Source organism: Hydractinia symbiolongicarpus, chromosome 13 (assembly GCF_029227915.1).
Source record: "Hydractinia symbiolongicarpus strain clone_291-10 chromosome 13, HSymV2.1, whole genome shotgun sequence".
NCBI classification, from domain to species: domain Eukaryota; kingdom Metazoa; phylum Cnidaria; class Hydrozoa; order Anthoathecata; family Hydractiniidae; genus Hydractinia; species Hydractinia symbiolongicarpus.
This window is the reverse complement of record NC_079887.1, coordinates 6,811,909-6,833,055: the sequence shown is the minus strand read 5'-3', so window position 1 is coordinate 6,833,055 and position 21,147 is coordinate 6,811,909. Positions and strand designations below refer to the sequence as shown.

Sequence of the window (21,147 nt, the reverse complement as noted above, 5' to 3'; positions counted from 1 at the left end):
CGACTAATCCTTATTTTAGAAGTCGAAATTAGTTAGGAAAGTGAAGTTGTAAGAATTAACTGCCTTTTCTGTATCAGAAAAAGCAGTAATGTCAAACTGCATACGATTAAAGCAGCCAAATAAAACATTTCATTGCTTTAAAAAACACGTGGTGTTCACGTGCATTTATTGGTTTGCGAATTTATGACAATAAACTTTGCAACGCACACATGTTTTACACATAATAATTCATGTGAGTTGGTGAGAGATTAATAACCTTTTTTTCCATAAAGTTGTTAGTAACACACGTCAAAATGAAAGGTGTTACTTATTAAACAATCATGTACTTTATTGAAAGCCTCATGTAACTATAGCAACAACCGTCCAAAGAACTCCCGGAGTAGAAAACTGTCATAAACAATCTGCGTCTTCCGGTTATTATCTATCCCGACGTTTGCAAAAATTTTCCATGTTTTAAAATTGAACGTCGAAGTATTTGTATTGCTTAAAAACTGGAACTTGAACTTGTCTTTCGATTGAAATATTAAAGGCAGTGTTAACAACCTCGTACTGTGCACATTGAACTTTAAGATCATTGAAATTGCTGAAGTGAAACAGGGCGGTAGACACTGGGGGAGAAGAAGAGGAAGGGCGCTTAGTGGTCCTTCTGCGTCACACAAAAATATGGTCCCTACACTTTATTATCGACAGATTGATGAAAAAGTAAATCCGAAAATTAAAATTACAAATACAGTTGAATCTAGGCTGATCAGATATAAAGCCAGGGCCTACATTTGGAACTTTAAAAATATCATTGTTCTCTGTTGGCAGAAATATATTGTTACAGTTTCGTAAAAAGATCATGTTGTTGTAAAAAGGTTATTTATCATAGACAAAGGTGTGAAAGACACATATTATTGACACTTCTTGATTGATGCACGACAATGTCAAATGCCCTGCAACTCTGCATTTCAATATACAAATAATTATTTAATGTTATATTTCTGGAATAACGATGTCAGCTATTGTAATGGCGCAATAACATACTTTATACAACAGGCTGACAAATATTAAGTCACTTACATATATTTTTATATATAAAATTAAAAAACTATAAACACCTTGTCTTTACCTACAATCGTGGACAAGATTAATAAAGCAAAGGCAGTTGTTTTGACATTTTTCAAGCACTACTAAATAGGGTCAAATGGTCAATTTCTGCAGTCTTTTGCGCCCACGTAAATCAGGTGAACAGCGTTAAAAATTTTCAGTGGTATTCTCTAGCGCACCCGCACAGCAAATTAGTTTACGCCGAGGCCCCTGCAGGTCGAAAAAGTTAGGGGAAATGGTTGTGCTGAGGTCAGCAGTAATCACCACGTTTCCAAAAAAAAAATGGATTTAACCAAATAACGTGAGCCCACTGACTGCTGGGTGCTGTGAATGTTGTTCAAATGAGCAAATCAAATACGGGAAAATCATATGTAATAGTAAATAAGCAACGATCTATTTGACTGTAAAGAGGTTAAACTGCTAGGGATATATATTGAAAATGGCAACCTCTCCATTTCTTGAGCAATAATACCTATTTCATTTCATGAAAATTTTGGGGTTTTGCGTTTGTGTCTTCAAAAATGGGAAATTAAAATGACATGAAAAATGGGTGTTGGAAGTCAACTGCGAAATTTAAAGCTGGAGAAATCAGTTTATTACGAATTGCAACATCAAAACACATAAAAAATCTTTAAAAAAATTGTTTTAGAAAGGTGACGCGTGACTGTGGTTATGAGTTTGAGGTCCACGACGCAGATATGTTTAGCAAGTATCTTTGCCAGAGCTACGGGTCAAAAAAATGCTATGTAGGGAAAATTGGGTGAGCAATGCAGGTGTATACCTAATGTATGCACTCAGAACACAGTACACGCATTGATAACATTGTTTCCAACATTGGACTGTCTAGTGAGGAGATTGATGGTGTAGATGGTGATATTTTCAAGCCTATTTTCAAGATATCTTTGTCGACTTCAAAGACGAATACTGATGTTTTAAGCAAAGAATTTTCTTTATTACATATGAAATACACTTTCTCGTAATTTACAAGCCTCTATCGTTGGTTAAACCACATAGCTTGTTCAATTACAAAGTTGTAACTTATTGTAACAGGTATGCACCACTCTATTTCGCCCTTTTTAGAAGAACCTCTTTTACGCCCTCCGTATACGCCCCTTTTAAGTATCCCCCTTTTTAAAACCAAATTTACGAAAGTAAAAGAACTGATGCGTCACTATTTGTTATTTGAGTTACCTAGCAACGCCCAAAGTGTTATGAGGGTGCGTAGACCCTTTTAGCGGGTATGTTCGTTAGAAGTCATAGTAGCACAGTAACACGACGATTTAGACCTTAAAATATCTTTTTTTAAAAATAAATTACTTCAGTGGTCTCACGGACCACGATTTAATAATTTATTTTTTAGTTGGTTACCATTTTGATCAATTGTACTTATTTCAGCATTCTCCACCAACGTGTCCTTTTTACCGCTAACATCTTCTTTGCGACGTAGAATATACTCTAATCCGTTCTGCAATATCGCAAACCATAATAATGCTTGGCTTGAACAGGCGAGACGAAATGAATATCCGTTTGACCAAAGAAATGTAAAGTCGAATGAACGTAAAATATTTCGCGTCATTGCATCGTTTGATTCAGTATTTCCGGCGTCCTGAATTTTAAGGTAATCCCTGACGTCGTCCTGTTGTCGAAGTAACAACACAATTCCAGCCATATTACAAGAAGCTAAAAACAGTAATGAGAATCAATCAGAATCCTAAATTAAATTCAACTTACAACTTGTAAAAAGATGAGAATCAATCACAGTAAAGATGTTTCGAGTCCTCTTAAACCACTCTCAACCCCCCCCCCCCCCCCATCCCTTTTCCCCTCATCCCGAAAAAAAATACAATATGCTGACGGGTGAACCAGTATATAGTACAGGCCTAAATTACTAATTTTTTTTTTTTAATTTTTTTTCAGAAATTGTAACAAGCGATAGCCGGGTGATTGGACGGTTTCCCGGCTAGGCTTGTAAAAGAATGTTAACTCGATTAGTTTACGTACCTGCTATGAAGCAAAGAATAGTAGTGAGAAGCACAATCAATTTTGAGTAAGGAATCTTTAAAAAAGGCGATTTAAAAATCGCAGTTATAAAAGACAATATATTGCATACAATTGCCACAATTATCAGTACGTAGATTGCTTTGAAATCTAAAAAAGAAAATAATTACATAATTTTATAAAGCAGCTGAAAGCCCAAAGCGAATTTTTGCATCGTCCATGTTTCCTGGTTTAATAATAAAAAACTTAACTGGAGGTTGGATAACACGGAATTAAGATTGGTTTGCATTAAAATGACAATTGCACAACAACTGTCGTTACGATTCTTGTAGAAGCACATGTTGTGCAAAAACTATTGCACAGCATGTTATATACAACATCTTATGCACTACAACCGATGCAAACAAAATTGCACAACAACTGATGCACAACAAATACAGACTTTTAGCAAGCAAGATTGAGGTAACATTTTGAACACATTAGTACGTCGTCTATGTGTTATGCTTAGTAATTTTGTTTGATTGTTTTGTTTGTTTCCAATCACATCTTAATTCAGCGCCTTGTAAATGCTCTCAATTCCAAATATATGTGGCGGAGGGCGTTTAGTAATATAGCGGTGATAGTGTAGTCACAGCAAATTCTTTTCAATCAGCACAGGGACACTAAGCGAAAGGATGGCTAATAAAGGCATTACGTTATTTCTTTTCTTCCATCTCCAAAGCGTAAAAGGCTTGCATCACTCAATTAGGTGAAAAGTCATTAAAATAGGCGTTTAAGAAACTTATGGTGTTAAAACAACTGAGAGCTTAATCAGAGAGAGTCGTCAGAGCGTTTAGTTAGTACAAATTATTTCTGATTTAGAGAATCGCCTAATTAGCGGACTGAGCCTGATCGTTAAATAATTTTCGAGGAGTATCTGTCGTTATTATGTTTAGTCCAAAAGTGAAAAATAGGAGAAAAATAATTAGTCTTCTTTTTACCTCTTGCAAAATTTAATAAGCGTTCTTTATTGACTAACCGAAACAGCCGAAAAATGGCTTTAGAGTCATGGTGAAAAGTTACAAATGCACCTCGAGGCGTTTATTTGTCACTTACGAAAATAAAGACTTACATTTAAACTTGTTTTTCAATTGTTGAGATGAAAAAATGATATCTTTGATGTTCTCGCATTGATTGATATTTTGGACAAGCTTGTCTGTCAGCGCTGCGGGCTCACGTAATGTAGTGCTTGAAAATATCGTCTCATGACAGACTTTCTGAAGACCGTACCGAAACTTCTGACTTACTGTGACTCCTTTAAATATATCAACAAATGTTGCGAGGCCTGGTGATGATCTATTTGTGCGAGTTAAACCAAACATGTATTGGCCGAGATTCATATCTCCATCCCCGATCACCCAAGTATGTGTTGCTATGGCTACTGTAAGAATTACCGCAGATACAAAGATTATGATCAAATTCGTAAATGCAATTGTCCTATAATTCATTTCTATTTTTATATATTTTCTAAATAGGAAAAATTTGAAAGTTAATGTTTCTGCTAATGTTTGTAAGTGAATTTTAATACATTGTTAGCGAAGCGCGGCGTCTACTCTCTGTTGCTTATTCATGCTTCAACTTTATGTGTGACGCCATAACTTCGTAGGTAACAAAACAGGTTATTATCATACTATATATTTTGAAGGGAAAAAGACTATTTATTCTTTAACGACATGCTCAGGCCTAAAATTTTTAACACAGTTATTCCCTAACTCTACTAATTACATTTCTAGGAAAACTAAACACGAAGAACTCAACCTTTTTCATAAAAAGATGAAGAAACAGTAAATTCTCTTTGTCACATAGACACCAACAAATATATATTTATTTATAATATCAATTCTTTGCAACGATTGCTGAATTTACCTCTCCATACAAAAACACAAACCAGTTTACAACATCTCTGAAACATTTGCTTGTACATCAAGTTTCTACCCATGCTCCTGTAGATACCTCCATATATGTTAACAATATAACAAACCTTCGAACAAAATTGCTTATAATATGAAATATTCATTTGTTTTCTCTCACACAAGTCGAAATGTCAAGTTTAACCCCAGACAAGTTGAGCTTTTATAAACTTTGTACCAACGCCCTTGTAGAAGTTACTCGGTGATAAAGTAGACAGAGCACTAAGTTACAAGTTGACTTTAATGAAATCAAATTGACTTTAGCTTTACTACAGAAAAGGTTTTGTAAACAAGACAAAAAATTATGTAAACAAGTCACGAAATAATTACAAGTGTTAATCGGATAAGATTAGTAAAAAAAGCCTGTAGTAACCGTCAGAAACTGTGTTCAGAAGAGACCGGGGTATTAAGCTGTGTCGTCATCAATATATTATTATCATGACCTCCTGGGACTTTAAGATCTCTGTTCTCCTAGGTTGGATTAGCAGACTGAAAAGTTAATCTTTTTGGATCTAAGCCTTGCCGTGCCTAAGAAAGAGCTAACCGCGGGAATTGTTGGCCTATTATTTACAACTTGACAGACGATTTCAAAGATGAGTAATTCTGTAGCAACTTAATTTTGTTTTAAAATCCAATATCACGGCTTAAAGCATTGTTAGTAGCTAGTCTTCCGCCATGAGTGCAAAATAGTTTCTATATAATTGTGCCATGACGAGTCAGAGATAGGCGTGTATGGCATATTCACTTATGCATATCCTTGCCTATTTGCAACATTATAATTGACAGACCAGAAATCCATACTCAAATTGTTCCTTATCAAGGAGACGCAGAGGGACCTTCGGCTACTCAGTAATCAAAATAAAGTTACCTTTCCATTCTACTACATTTTCCGCTATAGCGCAAAAAACTTACGATTTATTGTTTTGTCAAAGCGCACGCAATAATGAAAACGCTTACGAGCTTCTTCCTCTATATAGAGGAAAAACAGTTGAATGGAAATGAGCCTTAATAATAGGAGCCATTGCATGCAACTTGCAAAAATAAAGAAAATGACAAAAAACTTTTATATAACGAGAAGTAATTTTCGTTTTAGTGACTAAAAAATTGTCCGCATGCCAGTAAAGCGCATGACGTACATCTCAATGGACATACTGCTTATAACAAAAATAGGCGCGCTTTTCTCAACCTCGTTCCCAGGGCATTTTGCCTTCCCTGGGGACGAGGTTGCGCTTTTCTCTATTATTTTTACCACGCAGAACAACTTATTATCTACTAATCCTTTTTAAAAAAAAGAATCAAAATTTTGCGTAGGTGCACAACCTTCTATTTCTTTCAAGGTTAACATGAGACCTGATAAAAAGGTTAGCGACACCAGCCACAATTATTTTGTGCCAATAATGATCGAAGTAGTTTGAGTTGGAGAAAATTTAAGAACTGATTTTTTTATCATCCTGACCATTTAAAAGCAGGTATGTTAGCCAATCAGTTATTAGAGACTTTTCTCCAGCAAATAAAACTCCCCCTAGGCGGCATTTTCTGGACATGGGTAAACTTAAAAACAAATCACAAATAGCATCCGAAACTTATTTAAAACACCACACCAAAATAGGAGTATCAACTGTTAAAATTTTGACCAGCATTTTCTTGGAATATTTGATAGTTTTAATTTTCATCATACAAAGTCCAATTAAAGTATCGCTTCTTCTAAGCCTTTAAAATTTCATTTCCATCTCAGACTATGCGCACATGCGCAATTGTTTTCACATAATTTACCGCAGCGAAAGGTTTAACAAGAAAAGTGAAAACCTCATGTAGGCACAACGAAACTTTTTGGAACACTCAAGTACCGGACTACATAACGAAAAAAAAAACACTGATGTTGTCATTATATCTTTTTTGTACAAAGAAAACTCACGATCTACAAGACATACACAGCTAATCACGAAAGAAAACACCATGTTTGATGAACTCACAAAAAGAAAACTATTTTTACTGTAAAAGCTGTTTCCTGTTGCATTAAAAGGTTACGTTCATGAAACGCCGAAGTCTGCTTTATTAGGGGACAATTTTTATTACAAAGAAAATATCGAAATTATTTTTAAATGAATTAATATTGAAAAGTTATAAGAACTAGGACAAACACACACCAACAAAAAATAAAGGCATATTCCGTTATATTCAGAAAACTAACAATTTGAAAATTTACATTATATAGAAGTAGCTAACTAGGAGAACAATACACACAAATAAGCAGTACAATGATTTCTCTTCGTTCCATTATTCATTCGAACATTCAATTCGGTTAATTAGTTCTTTTCACCACCAACAGCCAACAGGAAGAAACAGTGCTACAAAACTCTTCCAAATATTATATCCACAGCCAATGGAAAGTAGATGTATAATAATTATGCAAAATCAGCAGAAAATCAACCAATCACGTTGTTATTCAGTTTCACGAAGAAAGTATATGTAAGGATATCGGAATTTCGCGAAAATTTCATCCGGTCAATGTTTTTAGGCGACATTCCATTTTTGGTTTGAAAAGTGATTATAAAAAAAATTAAATTATCATCTAATATACATACGAAAACATTCCAAAATTATTTCTTGTTACATTTGACCATAGAATCCACCTTGCTGAGGAAAACCAGGTTGTGGTGGAGCCATTCCAGGCATTCCTTGCGGAGGCATGCCCTGGGGCGGCATTCCTGGAGCCATACCGGGTGGCATACCGTACATATTTGGCTGTGGCGGATAAGCTGGTCCAGCGGCGATCATCAGCGTTTCCACTCCTAAATTAAATCACCAGGATAAACTTTGAAAGAGACGTTACAAATAAGTAAAACCTAAAGGTGGATTTCCATTCAAACTATTTCCATGCTCACGCGTATGAATTGCAAGACTTAGTTTCGTGAGCTTTGTAAAAGGATGAAGCAACTCAATTTGCAAATAAATCAACCTTACATAATTACTTTTACAGGACATTGAAAACTACGAGTACAAATTTAACAAGAACTTGTATCATACGCATACCATTAAAAAAGGAAAAAATAAGGCTGTGAACGGCTTCTTAGACAAGTTGTCCGCCAGTAATTTGGGTAGCGAAAAACACCGGGACAAAACACACATGCATAAAAAATTAATTACACTTACCCATGATTGGAGGTTCAGGTGTAGATTCCTTCTCTTCGTCACGTTTTGCATTAGATTCAGCTAATTTGTCGACCTAAACAAGTTGGGCTCTTTACTATTATGAAGAAATAGTTTGCGTGTCTGAAGTGAACAGCGAAGACTTAAATTTGTATTTCTCGTCGGTGGATTACAGGTTACTACGCAACTATCGAACAGATGTTTGCGGCCTCACTTACTTTAGTTAAGTATTCCCTCATGACTTGAATCATATACGGCATTGCAAAGTCGATTAAGTTGTGTCTCCAAGCTAACTCCAACACCACGTCAGGTTTTAGTAAATCGTAACACATGAATAAAGTAGCAGCAAAACATTCGGTTTTGTTGATTTCTAAGAACCACTGAAGAAGATCTTCTGCAACTGCAGCGTCGCGTGATTCGCAAGCGAATTGCATTGCATCCTATAAAAATTTCAGACACTTAATTTAAAACTCACAATTTAACTACAAAACAACAACAAAGGAAATCTCAATTCTAAAGAAAATAAAATGTTAAAAATGCAGAACTCACCTTGTACAAATGATCTTTCTTACATAATTCAACAGATTGTTTCCAGCGATTATTTCCTTTGTACAAGTAACCACTGATTCTTCTGAATTCGATCAATTCGTGTTTTTCAAGTTGTTGAGCTAAAGCGATGTTATCAAAGTTATCGAACGCATCAATCGAAGCACGGAGGCCATTGTAGTCTTCTTCGTCGATGAGCAGTGAGTTCAAAGCTTCATTGATAGCTTTGTTATTGTGGTTTTGAACAGAACGTAAATATTGCTTAACTAGAGACAAATGACCGGATTTTTGAAAGAAATTCACCGCTCGTGTGTGATCCATACGCGGCGTAAGAACGACTAATAAATCATTTATTAATAATGGCTTGGTGTCTAAATAAAATTGGATAGCTTTGTAATATAGTTCTATGTTGGCTACTTTGGTGATAACTTCTTTGAATAAACCCTCCTTCCATGCAACAGTTGGATATTTCATCATTGTTACAACGGCGTTGTCGAATTCTTCATATTTATCGTATAAAAATACTAGTTCGGACCATAAATGAGCTTGCTCGCATGCTCTGAGAACCTAAAAAAGTACATGGTAGGATATAGAAACTGCTTACAAATCAAAACCTGTCGGTTTACTTTTCAATGTTCAAACAAGAGTATTAACTATTTCAACCACTGTTTTTTTCAATGTTTTGACAAACCTCGAGCAGTAAATTATAAGCAAAAGAAGCTGAAACATATAACAGCCTACCTTTGGGATATTAACTCTTGACCAGAATAGTTCCAAGTGTTCCTTCATTTTCGAAGGCTTGTATTTTGAGTAGAGAATAGACAATTCAGTGAACATCCCCATATGAGCACGTTCCAATCCTAATGCAGCTTCCATCAAAGTGATCAGCTCCTCGAAGTATCCACGACTTTCATAATATCTTATCAAGTCTTCTAGCTCGTCTGCGTGCACAACTATGTTTAAACCACACATTTGCGCGAGACGGAATTCTTCTCCATCAACACAGGAGAAACAGACCTAAAATTTAAGTTGAGATAAAAAAAAAATATTACCATAAAAACATTGCAAGCAACAACAAAAAAGTCAAAAACAGCAATAGGAACAACAAAACAACAACAATAAAATCTATAAACCCACCTCTTTCCACGTTCTTGTACTGTTTGCTTTGCGTGCGCTATCCACAGCAGCTTGATATTCTCCTAACAATACCAAAGTAGATGCAAGTCGAGCGAAGTTAGATATATTGTTAAACAAAATTTTGGCAGCTTCGTACATCTTCTCATCGTAACAGCGCTCGCCGACTTGAACGATGTTGGCGTGATTAGGACTGGAGATGAATTCTTCTAACTCTGCAAGTCGTCCAGTATGAGCGAAGGCAAAAATCAACTCCGTATCGATAAATGTTTCTTTGGCCTTCTTACGAGCCATCTGTAAGAATTTAACAAGCTCTTCAAAGTTCCCTGAAACACAAATTATTTACACAATTATCTATTTGCAAAACTATGTGATTACTTCACTTTTGCTGACTTGACACTACTTTATTTTCTCTAAAGAAGTCGTGAAACTAAATTCAGAGTTTTCGTAAAAGTGAAATTTAAATCCAACAAAAAAATAAATATAAAATTTGTTAATTTAATAGTCGTGTATATTTATTCTCCTACTTTAAAATTAAGCAAACGTTTATCCTGAAAGGTCTTTCGTTTTTCACATCTGTTTTACGATAAAAATTAAACCTTTTAATCCACAAAATTAATCGCAGCGAAATTCACTACTTTCCATCGCTTGCGAATATAAATACTATTTAGTAGTTAAGATATCTGATCAGCCATACAATCAGAAATTAGGCCTAAATAATACATGCAATTTTTCGGGACTTGACAAAGTACCTTAAAATGTGCCAGTGAACATGCTGTTACCCGTCTGGTAAAACAACTTTTAATTTTAAAAAAGAAACATGGCATGAAGAATGTATAAGACAGACAACAAGAAAAATAGAGCATATACCTGATTTCTTTGATGTTTCAACCACTTCCATGTACGCAGATGGGTCATCAGCTTTAGTGTAGGAATCAATAGCTTCTTTAACCATACCCTGATCTAACTGAGCCTTTCCTAGTATACTCCAAACTGCAGGATCATTGCAGCGTTCTGCAAATTCATAAGCTCTGTCGAGATTTTGAATATTTTCAATCAAGACTTGAATAGCTGATGTGTTAACGTCAAACTTCTTGAAAATGGCAAAGGCTTCTTCGTACAATTCACTTCCGATTGCGATACTTGCAATATCTGGTGCATCATAGTTGTCTAAGCGTGTGATATACTCCATAACTCGTGTTCTGTCAGCCTTTATTGCAGTTAGTATCAATAAATTCTGCAAGTTCCTATAAAATACAATGACAACGGTACCAGTAACGTGTTACCAAGTATTTGAAAAAACCTGTAACAAATGAAAAATTAAATCAAAGTATTAGTATACCTATGATCACTGAACACTGAATTTTCTAAAACAATCTTTTCTAAGAGTTCGATAAGTTCGTTTGGTAGATCAGCAGTCATGAAGGCTTTCACTGTAACTGATACATCTTCTGGGTCTTGAGTCTCAGACAAAGCTGTTTGAACAACCTACAGAAAAGAAAATTACGTCAACTATTAACTCTATTACTACACATTAATGTGAGAAACTTCTTAGCAAACTCTAAGACACACACTATTTGATTATGTACCTGATCGATCAGTTGTCTTCTGTATTTGTTGTCTTCTTCTAACACACCTGCCCATAATTCCGGATTTCTTCTTCGCACTAAGTAACGAGCCAGACTCTTGAACAGTGAGTTTTCATTACATACCTAAACATACGAAAACAAGCGCAAGTCAACTTACTCAACAGATAAGAACTTGTTAATTTAACACGATCATTCCCTGCAGATTATATGCAATAAAGAAAACTTTATCCTTACATTAATTAATTCTATATCGCATTGTCCTCTTTCATACGCTATACATGCCAAGTGAGGATCACGTTTTTCACAATATTTTCCAACCACCTGACTGTCATAGAATGTGTTTTCTCTAAAATAAAAGACATTTTAAATGTATTAGCTTGTATGATTACAAAAATGAACAATAACTGTTAACAGTTAGTAATTACAGGGTGGCCAGAAAATTTTAAAAACAAAATTTCAGATAAATTAACTAAAACTTCCAGGTGGTTTTGAGATTTTCAAGGACAGCTTTTAAACAATGTTACAAACCACCTAAATTAACAGCTAATTCAGGCTGTAATAATATGTCATGGTTGAAATTAAAGGAATAATAACTCATAAGCCAGGACTAAATCATTCTTTTAAAAATTTCCAGGTTTTCTATACACACACCATGCTGAAATATTTGAGATCTAAAGAATATTTACACTCAGAAAAATAAACATAAATACAAGTAAGAATGCCTTACCCATCTTCAATCATAACTGCCAAAAATTGAATTTGTTGAACATGTCAAGGCACCTTTTAGATTTTTTTTTTTGCCTTGGACAATAAAATGTCCTTAAAAAGGACTTTATCGCATGAAGTAAAATAATTAAAGTTATAACAATTGACCAAACTGTACCTTAAGAATCTTTCTGGATTGTTGTTTGCATCTATGTAAATTTTAGCTAATGCGTTATGTGTAGCAGGTTCTTCAGAGCCTTCGTGAATTCTAGATTCTAACCAAGGTAATAAAAGTTTCAATCGGTTTCTCTTCTCTGCTTCAGCGACTAACTCATCAGTAGAAAACTGTCCTTTTACTGATAATATCAAACTTTTGATGACATCTTCACCACAATCAACATCCAATAATCCTCCTGCAACAATGGGCAATCGAGATGGGTTGACCTGTAATTAAGGAAAACAAAAACAAATAAATAATATAATATAACAAATAAACGAATTTGGTAAAAACTTTAAGTTAAAGAAGAAGAATTTTACCTTTTGAACATAGATCTCTATATATTTTTGCAGATTGTTTTTATATAGGTACAAAACCAAATCATGAACAAATTCAAATCGGTCACACACAATGATCAATGGTAACTGATCAGTAAGCTTGGCTTCCTACAATCAAAACAAAAAAAATCATTAAAACAACAACAGCAACAACAACAACAACAACAACAACAATAAACATGACAAAACAGCTACCTTTAAGAAGTTCTTCACACGTTCAGGATCATAACAATTGCTTTCTCTGCAAATTCTTTCAACCTCCTTCATTTGTCCAGTTTTGCAAGCAGCCTGAAATCACGTATTGTAATTACTTTATAATAGTTCAAATAACTGAAATTACAACATGACATTAACTTGCAAGTGGGTAGGTGAAAAAACATAGGCTTGTTTATTTTTACCATAAAATGACTTACCTGAATGTATTTGAAATGTACATCTGCTTCTTGGGAAAAGTTGACAATAGATCCCAGAAAATAAAACAATCCCTCAAAACTTTTAAAAGATTCAAAAATTTCAATCAAAGCAGTAGTTGTCAGCTGCTCATGGTATTTCGAGGCAATTTGGACACAGATTTGTAAATTTTGACGGATATTGTGCTCCAGCATGGCTTTGATGCATTCAACAGAATCTTCTACTGACAAAGTGCCAAAATAGTTGACAAGCCACTATAAACACAAACATCATAGATAACACAAGTTTTATTTTAGCAGCAAAGTACAGAAAACTTCTGACAGCTTAAACCATGCAAAGTATAAAATCTTTTTTTTCCTGGTCAATTACATTACATAAAAAATGCATATTATGCTTTTTGAAAACAATTTAAAGGACTTTTTACAATAGTACTTTAGTTCTAGAGTTTTTCTTAACACTTCTAACTTTTGCTTTTTCATGAAAATATAAAATTAAATTATGACGATCGACACTGTTGATTGTTTAAATTTCAGAAAAATTCATTTACCTCTGCATTAAGCATGTGTGTGTGTACAATAGCTCGTTTGATGTCGTAGATATCGCTGTAATGTTCAAGAGCTCTTTGTAACAAACCAGCCTGCTCACATAACTGCGCGATGTGAGCACGATCATAATGCGTCACCATCTGATTACCAAGAATAGCATCTGCAACCTAAGAAAATGCAGTCTTGTTTTTTATCCAACTGAACACAAGAAACAGAAACAGAAAGAAACAAAGGACAACCCCATTTATCGAATATTCGTTTATTGTCAGGATACGTTTAGGATTCTAGCAATGTGATTTTGTTGCATTTTGCTTGAATAAAATTCTCTCTTGTGAAATAACATACCTCTTGCAGTGTGAAGGATGGATTTGGTCAAAAATTTTGCAGCAAAGAAAAGAATCATATGCAACATAGTTAAGTTAATAAGCACTTATTACAGCAAATACTCCATATCATACATCATACTCCATGAAGACCAGAGAAATAAGAAAAATTTGTTTGCAAAATATTACTGTAACAGCATTCAGCATTTTTGTTTTATAAAATAAATGGACAATAAACAAATATAGAAAGCCTAACAAAGTGTTGTATACAAAGAATAAAAACAACCAACCTGAGGAGCTGAAAGCAGGTTCATCTCTAATAGTCTAGTTTGAAGTGGACCCTCAGCAGGTCTGTTGTTTTTTAATGCGTCCAACAAAAATGATGTGCATTGAGGAACAAAATTGAACTCCATGAAAACATCTACAAGCTGGAAAAATAAATAAAAAACTATTTTTATAAGAAAACATAAATAACACATATACAACTTTACATTCTACACAACATGTCTGTTAATTCGTGACCCATCAGAACTACTATTTAAAACGAAGGTTGTAAAATTAACATACTTTATTTGGGCTATGTGAAATTGCTTTGCAGAATAAATGTTTTACAAAGCATTGGAAATTAGCCTGTCTGTTCAATCATAAGTTTTACTTTTACATACAAACATCAATGTCTGTTAATTCGTGACCCATCAGAACTACTATTTAAAATGAAGGTTGTAAAATTAACATACTTTATTTGGGCTATGTGAAATTGCTTTGCAGAATAAATGTTTTACAAAGCATTGGAAATTAGCCTGTCTGTTCAATCATAAGTTTTACTTTTACATACAAACATCAATGTCTGTTAATTCGTGACCCATCAGAACTACTATTTAAAATGAAGGTTGTAAAATTAACATACGTTATTTGGGCTATGTGAAATTGCTTTGCAAAATAAATTTTTTGCAAGGCATTGGAAATTAGCCCGTCTTTTAACTAATTTAAATAAATTTAATTAACTACTTAAAATTCCACTCCAAGTTAAAAAATTTTTTTAAGAGTTCAAAGAGTTTGATTTCCAATTGAGAAAAAGCGTCTCTACACTTAGGTTGATGCTACATATTTTATGTGCAAAAATGTAAATATTTGTTATTTTGTGAGCCTTCATGGTTATTTAATATCCGTGAAAGTTGTCTAAAAACAAATTTATTTTAGCTGCACAAAGGTGAATCATACACATTGTCAGGTATGACCATTTTTACAATGCACAGCCAAAGTTAAGTAAAAAAATTATAAAAATAATTTCCATTTGTTCATTTGTACATAACCTTTTTAAAAAAACATAATGTGTTTTTTATTTCTAGAAGTAAAAAAACAAGAAGAAAAAAAACACAACTTAATTCGGATTGTCAACTTTATTAGTTTTTAAATTATTCCTATGCTTACATTTATCAATAGATCACACTCTCACACAAAAAAAAATATGTTTAAAACACAACAATATTTGTTAATTCGTGAGCCCTCACAATTGTATTGCTTACGGTTAGGGTTGTAAAATCAACATGCTTTGTATAGGCTAAGTGAAATTGCATTTGTGTCTTTTTACATTCACCACAAAGCATTGGAAAGTAGCCAGCATTCATTTTAAAGCCCAAACAAAACTTATACTAATTGTTTTTGATTTCCGCCAGCGAAGGCGGAATCTTTAATATCGCCTGGGAAGAGAGAGAGAGAGATAGATAGATAGATAGATAGAGACAGCCCTGAGCCTGGACGCCTAAAACTTATCCAGGCTAAAGCTGAAATCCTCGAGATATAAAATCGTGACATGTATGTCACGATTTTATATCTTTTTTCAGATTATTGCTAATGGCGGAAATCTTTAAGCCGCAGGGCTTCTTGTTTATCTTTGCCTTACCTGACTCAAATCAGCCAAAGGTTCATCATCTTGGATCAACATACCAGCAAACTGAACACCAGAGTCTGGATTTGATCTCATAACATTGCGCAACAAAGACACATAGTCTGGTTCAAAACCAACCTTCTTGGCGTATAAAACGATCTTTTGAAATTGGCCGGTTTCAGCAAAGCAAAGGATAACCTAAATATGCAAGTATTTAAATTATTGGATTTGGAATTATAGAACTTAGAAGAAATAACAAGAAAAATGTAATTATAGGAACCTTGTTTGGTACATTTGCCCTCAGGTAAACAGACAATGCCAGTGTGTTGTCAAATTGCTTAGCAAGATCTCCAAGTTCTTCACTGCAATCAAGCTAAAAGTTAAAAAATATATATAAATTCTAATTCTTCTTTAAATTTAAACAATCTATACTCTCTCCACACTATAAATCAATAACAAGAGGCACTATAATTCCTTAACAGGTACTTAGCAGAGAATAAAATTAATGCCTTAGTCTCGAATAATGATTTACGATATTGATAGCAAAAGAAGTATATTTTTTGCACTTTTTTATTTTCTTTTGCTTTTCCTTAATAGTAACTGTATTTTACATCTTTTGAGTATAGCTCTCAACTCTAGAGGCGAGCTCTGTTGGAAGAAGAAAAAAATTATAAATCGTCACCATAAGAACAAGCACTTACAACAACAAAAATTTAAAAGAAATGATATTTCTATTTTCTTTAATTTGGATAACAGTAACAATATTAGTAGTAACTGCAGTAGTGTGATTTTTAAAAAGCATTGCCCTCAAATTTTGAGTACTTGATGAGAAACTAGAAACAAAAACCATGTTGCAAATACCTTAAAGGCATATTAATGCTGATGATACAGTAACTACTAACCTTATCTTCCTTCAGCCATTTCTCCATTAGTTGTTTACGACTTTGCATAAGCACTGGACGACAAAGTTCTACTGATTCATACTTGTTAAGTTGGCCTTGATCAAGTAATATTCCAAAATATTGAAGCAAAGGTGATGTTTGTCCTGGTTGGGAAGGTAATTGTTGGAATCTTTGAATTGTTTGAGGTGTTCGTAATATTCCCTGAATAAAAAATATTTTACAAAAAATACTTCACAATTGCACAATATGGGCACCAATTTTTAACACATGATCAAAGTGGAGGTATACAAACCTTGGGTGCTTTTGCAGCAATTTTTGCAGCCTCTGGATATTGCCCAGCAGCAAATTTTTCATTAAATGCTTGCACAAATAGATTGTCTGCACCAGGTAAGTTGCATCGTTCAGCAAGTCGTCTTGCTAGCTCTCCATTTTGTTTGACTTGGATCAAGAATGGAACCATTTTATCCTCATCCACACTAACAGATAGAACCTAATGGAAAAACAAATTAAATAAAGAAAAGGATATAAACCGTACCCTCATTACCCTGTGTGCATACATGCACATGATTTAGTGTTGTTGACAACATTCTTAAAAGTCAACAGTGTCTGCCAAATTTATTAAGGGAATTCAAGGTTTTCTATGTTTTTCTGTTATTTTGGGGGATTATTTTTGTCTTTTTTCAAATCATTTTTAAGATATGTCAAAGCATGCAGAAACAAGAAAAAATCTAGTCACAATAAGGTAATGCCAAAAATGGAAGTGCATTTACACCTATGGAAAGTGCAAACGCAACACCTTGCTGCAAGGCAATGTTTTATATCTTAGGGGAACCAGTTGTTCCCTATTCAACACGAGTAGGCCTTAAACTCTACCTGGGAGAAGAATAATATCACAATTTTACACAATGCTTTTTTCACCAAGCTTATTTGTAACGTAAAAAATAAATTCCATATTTGCTACATATTTATAAATGTGATTTCAAATGTTATATTGTTTGGTAAACAGTTTTGAATTTTTTCAAATTTTAAATTCATCTGCTAAAATATTTCTAGATATATGCATAATGTAAGTTTTTCCTCACTTTTTTGGAGAAGACAATTGATATTTAGGGATTTTACTATCAAGGGCCCTAAGATTTTTGACATCCATGCAGACAAATTTTTTATTTAAAAATAATGAGGAATGTTAAAATTATTCAGCTTTTTGGTACTCAAATTAGCTTGAACTTTTAACATTAAAAGTTCCAGAAACATAAAGGTAACAGAAATGAGTTTATTCTAATAAGACCATGTGCTTTCATAATTTTTTATTATAAATTTTGTGAATGGCATAAATTATTAATTATTATAATACACAATGAACAACTACTTTGTACAACTTAAAAGACATGAATCATTCATATACTAAAACAATTACTATAAACAAGATTTTAAGTATCAAAGGGAAATTAGGTTAAGGTTTTACCTGTCCTTTTCTGTTCACACCAATTATCCCCTCAGTAGGCTCGTAAGCTGCAGTAACAAATATTGTATCACCACTAATTCTGTTAGAATAGATGCACTGAGCACTTTCTACATCATATAAATGTATGTAGCCATACTTCGTAACCAAATACAAAACACCATACTTTTGACTTGCTTGCATAGCAACAGGGAAATCTTTGTCAGCCTCTGGTGGAAAGAAAATATTTTCAGCCTTTTTTGGAAAGGGTTGGTTTCCTGTGGGTGGTGTTCCTACTTCAATAATATGTAACTTTGATGCAGCTGCTCCTCTCACAGCAAAACAAAATATGTTAGATGGTTGCGCATTTCCACTTAATTTGAACTGAGAAAAAACAGCAGCATGTCCTTCTATTGGTTGGCTAACTTTTCTTTCAACTGAATACAGCTGCATAGCTCCAACAACACGATTCTGTTGAGCAGAAATACCTACTAACAACAGCCACTGTCCAGAATGATCAACCTTGTAATTAATAATTTGACACCCAGCCAAGGATTGGTGACGATCAAACATTTTAATAGGACTTGAATCCCCTTCCATTGACCAGTGATACACAGCCAACTCTGTTACAAGGCCGATGGTGTTAACTGATATCCACTTCCAGAAAATGACATCTTCTGTTAGGTTGTGAGCCTTCATTTTACTTTTCATTTCAATGTTAAAAATCTGCAGGGTCTTGGCAGCTATAAGTAAATATCAATGGTAATTCATATAAATGTATTATTAACAAGTTTAAGCTATACATTTGGCTAAACACTAAACTGCCTAACACAAAGCTAATACATATTTTTCTTATAAAAGTTTTGAAGTTTTGTTCTTTTTACGGCTTTATTTCAAAACCAAAAGTGCCTGTAAGGACACAATATTACCTTTAAGTGCAATTACTTTAGATGCTGGATTCATGATGGCAGAGTCTGCTGAAATGGGACGACGTGTTGGATTGTTTGGGTCAGCCATGTCCACAATAACAACTTGTGCCTGTTCTCCAACTTTTTCTCGCACACAAATAAATTTGTCTGATTCCATGGTGAGTGTTGAAAAACCAATGTTAGCAGCATTGATTCCAACATTTTGAAGCTACATAAATATATATAAAAATAACAGGTTATGCAGATAAAATATATAGTACATGTGGTTATAGCTAGCTAAATAAAATCAGGCATCATTTGGTTAAGTTTGAAAATTCAAAATTGAATAAAACATCTGTTTATATGTTTGTTGTCTATAATATATAGTCATACAAATTATCTCATTGTATAATCTTTTTAATGTAGCCCCACAGTCCTAGAGTCTGAGGCAGATTTTGTTTTATTTGTACTACACTGATTTTTATTTTTCAAATAAAAGTCAAACACCTAAAGTCAACGTTTTAAATCAGGACTGGGGCTTTATAGAACATTTATGTTAGAAGAATATTAAATGTAGCAGTAAAAAGCAATTTTCTTATTACTTTAAAAAGGATGGTATATACATGCTATGTTTAACGATATAGAGCAAAGCGAAAGGGAGGACTGGACTGCCTACTATGTAAAGTTTAAGACTATTATCCCAAATACAGATAGAAGCTTGGTTACAAGATTTTGTATAGTCTAGTTAGGCAGGCATTTCCTATTAACGATTCATTATCTTATATTACCATTACCTCAACAAACATGCCTAGACACACCTTTTTTCAAATTAAGTTGCTGCTAAGTCACATTTGTTCAAGCAAAGTTTCCGATACCTTTCCTTGTGGAACAAGAATTATAGGTAAAATTATTTGCATAGCTAGAAAAGGCCTACTTAGGCTATATGAGGTAGGCCATAAAAAATATCTGTGATTATACAACGGAAGAGTGAAAGGCAGTAAAAATTTGCTATTGCTAGCATAGTTAACTAAAAGCTTTTTTTTGAGGTTAATAAAATGAATATATATTCTCATAGGAAAATCACCAACAGATTAGCCCAAACCCCTATACATACGAGCAAAGTTTGCATTTTGTAATGAATTTTTTTAGTTGACTAGCCGTAAATTGCCTACATCATTTGCAGTTGTCCCTGGACCTCTAACCCCTTCAAATGCTCTCTAAAATATGAAAATGCAAATCCATACAGGGACTAAAGAAAGACCGTTCGGTTATCTTCAGTAGAAAGGGTAGTATCAACTCATTTTTAAAAACATTCAATACAGCAAGTGAGCATACAAAAAGACTAGACATTGTGGGTTTGTTTCATTGCATCATTCTGATACATTTATGAAATGAAAAGCTATTATTTCTATAATAGTACAACATAACATTCAATATTATAACGAAAATAGTTATGTAATCATACAAATAATTACTTTAATGTCTTATAAAAGATAAATCAAGTACCTGAAGATGCTCTTGAAACCTAATTGGTAAAAGCTGCGCCATTTTGAATTCCACAAAAACTCGACTTGCCAATAATAAAGAGTTATACTAATCTAAAACCAACTATTGTATTTCCGCGATGTAAATATAGAAGTGATTGCAAGGAGAAATCTCCCCTCACTTTTTTGTTTAGTAATTTGCACTCTGATCTCCCGATTGACGTTTTTCGTAAACTTTGCTCCGGCTTCCCTTTCGGTTTGGGAATGGAAAAGAAGAATAAGGGAGGTGCCACGTGACATGAATGTTAGTTCCCAGGCCCATAAATACCTCCAGAATACCACGGTAGGAAAAGGTTTATAATTAAAAAAGATAATTTACCCTTACGGGAAGAAATTATTTTAAATATTTTAATTTATACCCCCATAAAAAGTTTTTTTTCTTGTTATAAATATTATTTTATTTGGTGTGCCAAAGGCAGCATATCGTATTTGTGATGTTTCGTTCATTAGATTTGATAGTTATGGTCACA

At 33.8% G+C, this 21,147-nt stretch overlaps 1 protein-coding gene across 1 annotated transcript; it reads right to left on the bottom strand.

Moving 5' to 3' along the window:
• Positions 1-6,915: 6,915 nt before the first annotated feature.
• On the bottom strand, positions 6,916-20,899 carry LOC130623354 (clathrin heavy chain 1-like). Its single transcript, XM_057438825.1, has 23 exons — positions 20,640-20,899; positions 19,155-19,362; positions 18,250-18,968; positions 17,077-17,274; positions 16,785-16,985; positions 16,163-16,255; positions 15,898-16,080; positions 14,285-14,422; positions 13,674-13,838; positions 13,129-13,380; positions 12,911-13,003; positions 12,698-12,823; positions 12,339-12,604; positions 11,690-11,801; positions 11,456-11,578; positions 11,209-11,354; positions 10,737-11,113; positions 9,870-10,192; positions 9,474-9,749; positions 8,736-9,299; positions 8,405-8,626; positions 8,190-8,262; positions 6,916-7,828 (listed from the first exon to the last, which is right to left on the bottom strand). Exons 1-23 carry the CDS (start codon positions 20,679-20,681, stop codon positions 7,647-7,649), a joined length of 5,082 nt encoding a protein of 1,693 aa, XP_057294808.1. The 5' UTR covers positions 20,682-20,899; the 3' UTR covers positions 6,916-7,646.
• Between the last annotated feature and the right edge of the window lie 248 nt (positions 20,900-21,147).

What these genes read in the sequence shown, in the direction of transcription:
- LOC130623354 (XM_057438825.1), bottom strand. Translation starts at nt 20,681, where the DNA reads ATGGCGCAGCTTTTACCAATTAGGTTTCAAGAGCATCTTCAG. An exon ending in AATCCAGAAAGATTCTTAAG is followed by an intron (nt 11,802 to 12,338) that starts GTACAGTTTGGT and finishes CTTTTATTTTAG; the next exon opens with AGAAAACACATTCTATGACA. An exon ending in GTACAAGAACGTGGAAAGAG is followed by an intron (nt 9,750 to 9,869) that starts GTGGGTTTATAG and finishes CTTAAATTTTAG; the next exon opens with GTCTGTTTCTCCTGTGTTGA.